Source organism: Berghia stephanieae, chromosome 4, assembly GCF_034508935.2.
Source record: "Berghia stephanieae isolate SIO BIC M18660-M18661 chromosome 4, UCSD_Bste_1.3, whole genome shotgun sequence".
Classification (NCBI taxonomy): Eukaryota; Metazoa; Mollusca; class Gastropoda; order Nudibranchia; family Aeolidiidae; genus Berghia; species Berghia stephanieae.
Window position 1 is genome coordinate 36,727,319 of NC_088363.1, and position 12,651 is coordinate 36,739,969.

General features: G+C 37.7%; 1 protein-coding gene across 1 annotated transcript in view; it reads left to right on the plus strand.

Moving 5' to 3' along the window:
* Positions 1–7,763, plus strand: part of LOC144970490 (uncharacterized) — a 12,421-nt gene extending 4,658 nt beyond the window's left edge. Inside the window, exons 3-4 of the mRNA XM_078910188.1 lie at positions 3,340–4,283; positions 6,663–7,763. Of these exons, the coding sequence (XP_078766314.1) occupies positions 3,340–4,283; positions 6,663–7,583 (1,865 nt within the window). The 3' untranslated portion in view covers positions 7,584–7,763. The remainder of the gene's footprint in view (positions 1–3,339; positions 4,284–6,662) is intronic.
* Positions 7,764–12,651: the final 4,888 nt, after the last annotated feature.

Genomic DNA, 12,651 nt, shown 5'->3' on the forward strand with positions numbered 1-12,651 from the left:
ATTATTATTATTATTATTATTATTATTATTATTATTATTATTATTATTATTATTATTATTATTATTATTATTATTATTATTATTATTATTATTAATATTATTATTATTATTATATTAAACTGATTTCATCGAGAGGTCAGCTATGTTCATTCATTATTCATTAGTGTTCACATAGTTCGTGATATTTAGCATAGTTGATGGCATATCGGGTTTTTGAGTGGAATGGATATGGTTTTTGAACTTCAATAACCTCTTCACATTGTTTACAAACATAAGTTTACTAATCATGTGATAACTCGTCACCCATAAAACTGATGCATTGCGTTTAGTAAAAACGCTCACAGCTTTCGCCGGACAGATATAACGTACCAACACACAGAACAATGCGTAACCTGAACGTTTATAGTCGGAGTCATAGATAGTTCGAAATTGACGTCACTCAGGTCTTTGTTATTGATTTTTGCTATCCGCGTCTATGAGTAATTCTCACTTAACCGTATTAACCTCACTATTAACGTTCATGGTTACACACCGTTTTGTGTGTTGGTCCGTTATACTTCGGGATGGCAATGTTGTGAGCTTCTTAGCCAAGCGCATACTATCTATACGATTCAGTGAGAATTACTCATAAAAATGGCTGGCTAAAAACAAAAACAAAGAGCTGAGTCACTTCAATTTCGTTCCTTTTATAGTTTCGATATTTCTATTTTTTAATCTCAAGGGAGATGATCTATATTACCTTTCCACGCGCTCGAGGACATTGGTCACATTGCAAAATATTCCTCAAAGTCACCCACATAGTGAAAAGTGTTCACATTTTGAGAAATATCCAACTTTACAATTGGTCCTTGACTCATGCGTATGTTTTCAACTTTCATAAACACAGCGGAGCGTGTTTGCATTTATTGTGAAATCGTTGTACAGAAACAAATCGTGATGACGATGTGATCAGAGGTCTGATACGCAAACAATTAAATACAACATGGTGCGCAAAGCTCGTATGTAGACTTCAGAGGTTTGATCCGCCCATCGTTAAAATCGAAACTTCAGAGGTTTGATCCGCCGATCGTGAAAATCGAGACTTCAGAGGTTTGAACAGCCGACCATCGATATTTGTGGTTATAAATTCAAATTTTAGCGACTATTTCGTCCCGACATTATACCGATTTGAGTCGGTGCGTCACTTTTGTAAAATGCGTAGAAATGTACCAATAAAAAATACCCCCCAAAAAATTGAATTTTTATAAAGCGCAATATCCACAAAACGTGCTCAAAGCGCTTTATAAAGAGGTCCCTGCCAACAGCAACTCTTAACATATAGGACGAATCATGCCGCTCGTTAGGCGATATTGCAAATTAATTTTTCCGACAGAGAGTTAACTGCTGGGCACTCATTTTGCACATGAGTACGGTGAGAGAATGTGAGTAAAGAGCATTTTCCAAGGACTCAACTGTGCACCGCTGAGAGCGAGGCTGGAACCCAGGACCTTCCAATCCGAATCCGAATGTCATACATACCTCACGGCCACATATCCATCACAAAAGCGCTAAATTTTAAAGGGTATTAGTCATTATTTAAATTGGATTGGGTTTATGAATATTAATTAAATATCAGAATCATGCATATTTATAATTTAGATCTCTAAACCAATTGATTGCTCTGGATATGATACCTGATATTCGTGTCTTATTGCCTGAACTGGGTATTATAAAAAATTAAAAAATAAAATTAAAATAAAATTAAAATAAAATTAAAATAAAATTCCCTTTATTCATCCCATAGGGGAATTTTTTTCTCTAAGGTCTATTCAAGAGAAGATCGAAATAACCCAGCCATCAGCCGAAGTGCATCGCAGCATCTCTCCAATTGCAGCTGTCATATTCAATAAAAGGCCGAACGAGTGATTGGGGGATCCAGATAGTTGAGTTCGTATCACACTCGCTTCACACGCAAAGCGACCGAGATCGATCCAGGTTAATGTCGAAATGTATTTTTCTGACATCCCCTCCCTCCGTCGTCCACCAAGCGGTGATTGCGTACCTGGATCACTTCCAGGAAGTTCGATCACTAGTCGAGGCAGGCGAAATATTTTGGGATGTATGTATGTATGAGTTGCATTGTGCATCAGTACGGCACCTATAAGGTACTATGCTACATCAGCATAAAAGTGTCACGGTCACAGGGAATTTACATAGTGGGACCAAGCCCGTCCGTTCCTGGCTAGAGTCACAATTTCGTCAATGGGTATATTTTGTGATGTTATTTTCTTGTATATTTCCCTCTGCTTTGTCCGCCACACTCTCTTCAGATCTTGATCTATAACTACGGCATCTAAGAAACCCTTGACAGATTTCGAATCTTTCATTTGGCACGAACAGGAAGCCCAATCAATTTCTTACTCTGTTCTTAGTTTGATGTCTAAAACATAAAATCAATTATAGAAATAATTTTGTCGGAATGCTGTCAAAATCAATAATAGAGAGTCTGTACTTATCTCTACGACTTGTCCTCAAAAGTACACTTGGTCTTCAGTGAACTGGCTATGTGGTCTTGTGGTATGACACTCGCTTTCGGATCGGAAGGTCGTCCTGGGTTCGAACGTCACTCGGCGCATAGTTGAGTCCTTGGAAAAGACTCCTTACTTACATTCTCTCACCGTACTCAGGTGTAAAATAAATATCTGGCCGTCAGCAGAGTTTTGTGTCTGTCCGAAAAAATAATAGTATCGCCTAACAGGCGTCATGTCTCGCTCTACATGATTAATGTTGCTGTTGGCTGGGGACCCTTTGTAAAGCGCTTTGAGCACGTTTAGTGGATATTGTGCTATAAGAAAATATCAAGTTTATTGTATTAAACAGGGGATTAGAATCATTTTCTAAATGATGGTCAGATTCAAATACCCATCATCATAAATACTCCTGTTCAATCAAAGAGATGATAACGTTGCCTCGTACATTTTAAGGCTGGTCGTCCTAAGAATATCTATCTCTCATCACAAGTCGTGTATACAGTGTGCTCTGAAAAACACGTATTTAAAATTTTGGACAAAAAACTCGTCCTTCAAATATCGATCGATTAAAATGACTATCTTGGCTATTAAAAAACCCCTCTCAAACCTGAAAATTCTTATCAAGGGTTTAAGATTATATTTTAGCCGGTGACATTTGGAAATTGTTGAGAACGACTATCTTTTACATTATTAGGGGTTAACACCACGCCTGGTTTTTTTTGTTTGTTTTTGTTTTTTTTATAAACAAAATTAATTATTCTAACAATTTTGCCAGCAACATCTGATAAAACTTTGACTACCGTAATTTCCAATTTTCTTGATTCGCCAGGGACAGATTTCATCACGTGCCTGATCACAATCCCCTACACAATCGCCCATGAACTCCTGAGATATCGCCTGGTGTACGACCTTGCTTGCAAGACCTACATGTTCCTAATCACTTCTACCGTCCCGTTCTCCGCCTACATCATGGTAGGGATCGCTTTGGACCGTTACTTCTGCATCTGCCATCCATTCCTCTACCTCGTCACAATCCCCAGAGCGAAGCTAATCATTGCCGGCATGGGTATCCCGGCCTTGACCTTTGGAATGATGACGACACTCATGTACGGTACCTACATGTACTCCGAGAAAACCCTAGGCAAAGTCACCAGCCTCTTCAACGGCTCGGAAAACTTCACCAAATCTGAAATGATCGACATTCTATACAAACAAATCGAAGGACATCCTCCTCCAGCCGCAGATCTCACCCTCGATCGCATTTATATCGTTTCCGACAACGACGCCCTCAACGCAGGCGGTCATACGACCAACTATGCTGTGATTCGGTATATAGAACACCATAAAGATTGCGCCAGGAACTACTTTGTCTTCGATGAGTCGTTTGTCCGTGTCTATACCAAAGTCCACGCAGCTGGTTTTGTTCTTGCTTATCTCATTGTGGTCATCTTGTACATCCTTATATACAAATCCATCTACACACGCAGGGCCAACAAAGCCAGAAGGAAGAAGAATGACCTGTATCCGCCATTGACCGCGGCCACTAAGATCGAGGAGACCCAGATGTCTGTGCTGAATGGAAATAACCACGCGCATTCGAACGGACAGACGACGAACACGCTCAACAATCAACACAAATTTACCTCGGATCACATGGGGGCCAGGAAGATCATCCTTACCGCCAGGAATGACGCAGGTATATACCCGCCACATCCCATGAAGACAGTATCGGTAATGGAGGATAGAAACAGCAAGAGAACGTTTGTTACGAAGGTAATAAGATTCTTCGAAAGGTTTTCTTTCCATTTTTTGGATGGTTTGGATATTAATAGAAGCATCTCATGTTTTTAATATGAAAGAAAAAAATAGAAGAAAATAAATTATTCTTTTCGGTATCTCAAAAAAAAAAATAATAACTAGAGAAATTAGATAACGCAGTATCCACTAAAAGTGATCAAAGCACTTTACAATGAATCCCCGGCAACATCAACTCTTAACATTTATGACGAGGCATGACGCCTGTAAGGCGATTTTACCATTTTTTTTTCCGACAGAGACAACTCTGGCAATGGCTAGGTACTCATTTTAGGCCTGAGAACGGTGAGAGAATATGAGTAAAGAGCCAAGCACTCCAATATGCGCCGCTCAGAGTGGGACTCGAACATAGGACCGTTCAATCCGAAGACAAGTGTCATACCACTGGACCATATTGTTGCATAAAATGATCAAGATTGATCCACATGAAAAAGTTAAACTGTTTGCTAAAAGCACAGACTAAAATGACATCATAATGAATATAGAATGACTTTCTTAAGACATCGTGGTCATTTTTATCTTCCTTAGACCAGATACGTTGGATATAAAATTTCTTAAAACCTTTCCTGTATTATTATAATATTCCCTTGTTCCTTTTAAACAAGATTTGAATCATACTTGCAAAATGATGTATCCCAAAAATCAATAAATAAAATAGATAAATAAAATTCCCCACATTCATCCCATACGGGAAATTAGTCTCTAGGGTATATTCCAAGGGAAGTCAGGAATAAACTATGCGTCAGCCGCGATGCAGCTACGAAAATTGAGCTAATGCGAGGTGACTTGCACAAGACCACATAGCGCAGCGGCGGTAGATCAAACTCGGGACCTTTCGTTTATGAAGCAAAAAAAACCGTACCCCCCCCCCCCCTCCCGGATTATTCTAGGTTTTTATCCTCACGTACTTTTCAAGATGTAATCTCATCGACAAATTGAAAATGTATATTGTGTATTTGTGTGTGTGTTTGTGTGGGGAATATATATATATATATATATATATATATATATATATATATATATATATATATATATGTGTGTGTGTTATATATATATATGTGTGTGTATGTGTGTGTGTATTATATATATATATGTGTGTGTATGTGTGTGTGTGTTGGTGTGTTATATATATATGTGTATGTATGTGTGTGTGTGTGAATCTTCCCATTCTGCCTATTACATATCTATTACATTCCACTGATTCCCGTAGCTAATCTATTATTCTATCCAATAACATATTTCATCTATACATTACATCAATTGGATTTTTTTTTTACAACTCATTCAGTCCAGTTTCAGTATTTACCAAATTATGTACATTTTTGGTTGTGCGGTTATGTGGTCTTGTGGTATGACACTTGCTTTCGGATAGGAACGTCCTGGGTTCGAGCCTCGCTGGGCGCATAGTTGAGTCATCGCAAAGGCTCTTTATTCATATTCTCTCACCAAACTGAGGTGTGAAATAAGTACCAGGCCTTTGAAAAGGCTCTCTATTCATATTCTCTCAACAGACTCGGGTGTAAAGTGAGTACCAGGCCGTTAACAGCGTTGCTCTGTCCGAAAAAGAAATGTAATATCGCTTAGCAAGCGTCATGTCTCGTCCTTCATGTTAAGTGTTGCTGTTGGCCTTGGACTCCTTGTAATGCGTTTGAGATTTCGAGTCCACTATATAAAAACTCTCATTATTTAAATGCATATCCTTATCACGGCAAGTTGGCGACATATTTCTGCGAAATGTAAGTTTATCTAAGTGTTCCATAAGGGTTTAATGTGTCGACGTGTGTTTGCTTGCACTATCATTAAATTAAGTTACCATAGTTACTTTGGTGAATATTGACATCAGATGTCTGTTCGATGGATCATCTGATGCTGCGAGGAAGAGGGGGGGGGGGCGTAATTTTATGTTAGCTTGATTAAACCTAATCACTGTATATTGATAACGTAAGTCATTATCATAACACTATGGAATTTCCTGAATAGATCAATAGATTAAATTTTATTTTATTTCGCTGATCCACCTATCCTTCGTATTTACAGATAGTCAAGTGTTTGTCTAAAAATGATTATAGTTAGTATGGTCTTTTCTTGAAGGTACTAAGTTTAGTTGAATCACAAGACATTTCTTGTGAATTTTGTGTTAAGAAATATATTTACTGAATAATCGAATTTGCGGTGCTGCATTGCGGCTGACGCCTGAGTTATTCCAGTATTCCCTTGAAAAAGACCCTAGTGAAAAAAAACATTATGGGATGAATAAAGGGAATTTGTTTAATCTATCGATTGTTGCAGATGATGTTTTGCAACTCTAATACATACTTTTAATTATTTTTTCCTCAGACTGTAGACAAAGATTCTACGATGAAAGAAAGCACCATCGATAAAGAAAACGTCGATCTCAACAAATCACGTGACAGGATTATCAGCCGCGAGACTGACAATACTAATAAGAAGATGAAACTGGACGCATTTCAACAAAATTCCAATTTGAACTCGACCCCTAATGATACGTCATCAGCCCCAAATGATGACGACGACAAATCAGACGACGAGCGAGGCGAGTGCAGCAAAGTACCTCTCCTAAAATATGGCACAGCATCGTCTAATAAAGAAGACAGCATGCTGTCAGATTCTAACAACGTTCTTTGCACGTCACAATCACCACCGCAGACTAGCTTATCCCACCCTCTTAACTCCAGCACCACTCTCAACTCCATCCTCCCCTCAACAACCGACCTATCAAGGTCGTGTCCATCTCTATCTCCAGCATCAGACAATTTCAACGCAAACTCAACTAACAGCTCTATATCCAAGGAAGTCAAAAAATCTCCTTCCGTTCATTTAGCCACTTCCGCTTCCGTATCCCCGGCGGTATCTCAACCCACGTCTCTTCCCATCAAAATTACCTTCAACTCATCGAAGCCTCACGATGGGCCATCCAGCACCAACAAACTCAAGCCTAAACACCTCCAAACCGATGCCCAAACGAATTCCATCAAACGGAAGCGCCAGAGTACGTTACGTCATCGAAACCTTGTCGCGAACATCAAGACAGCCTTCATGCTTTTTATTGTCACTCTCGTCTTCCTCGTCGCCTTCCTACCAGCTCTGCTCATGGCAAACAAGGTCATCCCATTCAATTACGTATTTTTCTACATGTACCACATATACAACGTGGCCAACCCGTTTATCTACGCCTTCATGAATCAGACATTCAGAGAAGATCTCAAAAAGATTGTTAATGTCTTCTGCTCAATGTGAATTTCATCTGAATATAAGACTAACCGTTTTTTCAAGATCATAGACTAATACAAGCATGTGTCTTCACATAAAATATTCAAAGCCTTTCCCGCCAGGCTTGATACCTGCACTATGTCGTGCTCTGAAAAAAACCCACATATTTAGAAATTTGGCCAGAAAACTCGTCCTTCAAATATCGATCGATTTAAATGACCCTCGTCTTAGCAAAAACTTTCAAATCTGGGATTTCGCTAAGTCCCAGGTTTGAAAGTTTTTGCTAAGACCAGGGTCATTTAAATCGATCGATATTCGAACGACGAGTTTTCTGACCAAATTTCTAAATATGTGTTTTTCAAGATTACGGCAGCCATCGTTTGATTGATTCTCCGCGTCTATTGTTGAATTACTTATGGAAATATGAATGAATTAGTCGATGAAAGAGACAAAGCATGAAATATTCCAACAAAAACTCGTGTCCTTTTTATGGTTTATTGTAAATCTGTCAAAAACATTAGTATCTATTATTTATGTTCTAGATTAGTTAGTTCGGAAAGAATACCATTTAACATGTTTGTGGTTTCATTTATTTGAATTTTCATTTATTAAAGATTGTCTCGAGGTGTCTGCAATATTGATCAGGAATAATTTTCCTCTCAATCGCACCCTAATGTTTTACAAATTATACATCAAGTACCGAAGATAGCAACACTATGAAGCAAAAAACAAACAAAAAGTAATGATATTGACTTTTTACAATCTTTGTACGCCAGCTCTTGAGGATGTTAAACTTATTTATGACTTTCAGTTATGTATACAAAAACTCGCTCGTTGACATCTCATTTTAGCAGACGTCTATAATGTCAAGTCGAATATCAATGTCTTCTTGAAAATGATATGTTTGCTCATAACATTCCTTTGAAAGCGTTTCAAACAGACTAATACTATTACTAATAATTTACATTTCTGTGCATTGTATATCAAAAACATTTTATTGCCTCTTGATTCGGGTCGGATAACAATACAAAAATGAATTTTCAAACTTGTAAATGGTAAGAGAAATAGCCATTTATTGAAATAATGTGGTGATTCATTTGATTCAACTTATATTAATTTTTAGACCAAAATCTGTTGATCTGATTGAACCCAGTTGGAGGAATGACACATTATGGTCATCATCATTATTATCCTCCTCCTCCTCCTCTTCCTCCTCCTCCTCTTCCTCCTCCTCCTCCTCCTCCTCCTCCTCCTCCTCCTCCCCCCATCACCACCACCAACACCACCACCACCACATCCTCATCATCATCATCAGTTCTATGATAACCCCGAGTATGGGGACCAGTCCACTGTTCAAATAAGTTTTATACTTTCATCCTATAAATTTCTCTCAACCTATCGATAGAAGCAACTTCTGCTGCGTCAGCGGGAAGTCTGTTCCACGCTCTGATTGTGGAGAGAAAAAAGTAGGTAATGGTATACATCGGAGCTGATGGCCAATTAATTCTGGCTTATACCATCTCTAGTTTTTCTTTTTACAATTCTTGCATTTTAGGCAGTTTTTACGCCACCATTGCTGTTGTACACTCGTTAATGCAATTTCTTCCTTCTTGTTTATAAATTTTCCAGCCCGATTATTTTCAGGGAGTCGTAAGAATATGTTGAATAATTATCTGTGTTATGTTTTGCGGCTCGACTCTGACACGGCTTCTACATCATTGGTAAAGTAAGGGACCCATTCTGTGCTTCCATATTCCATTATGGTCTATCAATAGTCTTGTAGTCAAGGGCTTTGGTCGAATCAGGGCACCTCATATGGTTCATATTGAGGAATGTACGTTTGCTTTTTTTAGATGTTATTCGTTTTATGCGATTACTCCAATCTAGGTCTTGACAGAATTATTTCCCAAAATGTTTTTTCCGATTTTGTTTGATGTAGCTGTTGTCCATGGAGCGTGTAGTTGTAGGTTAGTTTTCACCTCTTATTTGTTATGGAAGGGACATTGCATTTTGGTACATTGAACTATATCTGTCATTGTTTAAGATGGTACAGTAGTCTTCTGTAGAAATATGCCTGCAAACAGTTTAAATTTGGATCATGAATTGTCAGGGAAGTCCTTGTTACCAAAAAAAAATGTCGGGCCAAGTTCTGAACCTTTCGGTACTCCCAATGTCTCAATATGTCAGAGGATTCATCGTTTACTACGACCAGTTGTCATCTTCAGTGTTAATAATCGGCAATCCATAGCAGTGTTTTTGTCTAATGCCTACCCTGTAAAGTCTCTGAAATAGTCGTTGACAGAAAATGTGTCAAATGCTTTAGTAAGTTTAGGAAGTTTTTGTCAGTTTATCCTCCTATGTCTAATTTGTCTTTGTTATGATGAGGACATTATTTCAATGAAAATATATATCCAAAACGAACTGCTGACGATTACATATTTAATGACGATTGTCCAATTTTCTGCTTTTTCTCGTCTAGCTATTTGGAATAAAATACGACAGACCTGGCCGTTAACATCATTGTCTCTGACGGAAAAAAAATTGTAACTTCGCCTAACAGACGCCATGTCTCGTTTTAAATGTTACGTGTTGCTGTCGGTCAGGGACTCTCTGTACAGCGCTTTGAGCACGTTTAGTGGATATTGCACTGTATAAAAGCTCAACTTTGAACTTTGAATCGATCCGGAATTATAGAAATCAAAACAAATTGAATTGTTATATCATTCCTTGAATAGATTTTAAAGCCATCTTGCATTCGGTTCTTCGGTGATTGAGTGTATATTTAACCCGAATTTAATTTATCCTAAAACAATTCCAAACCATTAAAATTCAATCCATCACTGTCACACTTTCAGTATCTAAGGTAAACGTTCAGATGCGAGTGGTTCGGAATGGAAATTAAATTTTCCAGGACACAGTAATTCAGAACAATTATCATTAATGGGCGGAGGGAAGGAGGGGGGGGGGGGGCAGCGTGGCTCAGAGGTACGGTCTTTGCTTCGTACCCTAAAGGTACCGGTTTCAATTACCCGCCTCTGCGCTGTGTGACCTTGAGCAAGTCACCGCACCCTAGCTCAGTTTGTGGCCCTGCACTGCGACTGACGCCTGGGTTATTCCAGTCTTCCCTTGGAATACACCCTTAAGACAAATTTCCCGTGTGGGATGAATGAAGGGAATTTTCTTTTTAAATGTTATACTCTGAACAATCGACTTATTAAAAATGTTGGCCACAGATCTCGTCCTTCAAACATCGATCGTTTAAAACGACTCTCGTCTTGTTGAAAACTCTCAAACTGTGACACTTCTTTGAAGTCCCAGGTTTGAGAGTTTTCCACAAGATGAGGGTCGTTTTAATTAAACTGTATTTGAAGGAAGAGCTTCCTGGCTAAAAGTGTATTCATGTAATTTTTTTTGGTACTCAATACAGCAGATTCGTTAATGATTTAATCAGTTCTCATGGAGTGAATTCCAAATCCGCATTGCCAAATATATGTTAGTGTGATTCACTTTTGCTTAGAGAAAGTGTCTCAGACAATGATTAGATTAGAACGTATATGAGCTCTTGCGTCTCTATACAATTTTACAAGTCAAAGTGATACTAAACTATTAGAAACTGTGGACTGTAAAAAGTAATAAACAAAAAATGAATATAGGGAATTTTATTTAATTTTGTTTTTATTTTATTAAATTTTATTTTGTTTCTAAAAAATCAATAAAACCATAAATACATTACTTCGAACATTTTATATTCCTTTTTTGGTGATTACTTTTTTACGTGGAATATTACATAACTTTTCGTAAAATCTGTTTACAAAAAAAGCTAAAAGTTTGCGTGTAGCGTACATTTTTTTTTTTTGGGATAATAATATGTTTCGTGACTTAATTCCAAGACAAAATAGCAAAACCTTTTCAGCCATGGAGGTTTGTCATTCGAGTAGACGGTTTTTTTCTCGCTTTTTAATTTTCTGTGAAAAATACCGAAATTCAATAATATAACACGTTAACATTAATTTCTTTCTGAGAAGTCAACAACCTTTGGAAATGACGTCTAACGTTATATTGCTTCTATCTTGTTATTATGTTCGGGTGAACTAAATTTTTAAAATTGCGACAAAAAACAAAACAAAAGAGAGATTCAGTTTGCGTGTCACTTATCAATCATTTTAAATTGAAATTAAATTTTTTTGCCATTAATTCTTCTCTGAGACAATTACCATATTCATGTCAAAAGTCACAGTAAACACTTGAATTAAACTGACTTAGCATAACGCTTAATCTAGTCAGAAATAGAATTAGATAGATCTTGGAAAAAGAATTGTGATTTGCGTTTTCTCGACTATCGGCTCAATTTTGCGACGCCCACATCTGACCTCAAAGCTGAGAATTACAGAAAAAGGAAGAAAGAAAGAAAGGAATGAAGGAAGAAAAGAAGGAGGAAAGGAATAATATTTTGAAAGAGGCGGTGACACAAATCTCCGACATTTGTTGATTCATTTTGTTTTAAGTGCGTTTTTGTGGCCTTCTTTATGACACATGACATCGGACATGAAGGAACCTTGTTCAAGTCCCACTATGGACGATGCAAAATTTCGTCTTTTGGGGAAGGCTGTTTACATATTATATTCTCTCACCATACTCATGAGTAAAATGAGTATGTGTCTGTGTCAAAATAAAAATATGTATCAGCTCCTAAAAGGCGTAATGTCTCGTTCTTTATGTCTAATCTTGCTCTTTGGCTTGGATTCCTTTGTACAATGCGTTGAGCACATATAATGGATATTGCAGTGTAGAGTAGTAAATGCTTCACATTCCGATAGCGGTTATCCGTTTGGCAGTTTTGGTCAATTGTTCATTTTGTCAACAAGTCAGAAAATTTTGAAATGTTTTCCAAATTCATTTATTATAATTTGTCTAAAAACCCAAAAAGTGCTAAGCTGTAACCGATGCTGGACCTACTTGTATCCGTATTGTCATAAGTAAAGGAGCGGCTATGTGGTCAAGTGGCATAACACTCGTCTTCGAATCGGTAGGTCCTGGGTTCGAGTCCCACTCTGAGCGGCGCATAGTTGAATCCTTAAAAAAGCTCTTTACTCAC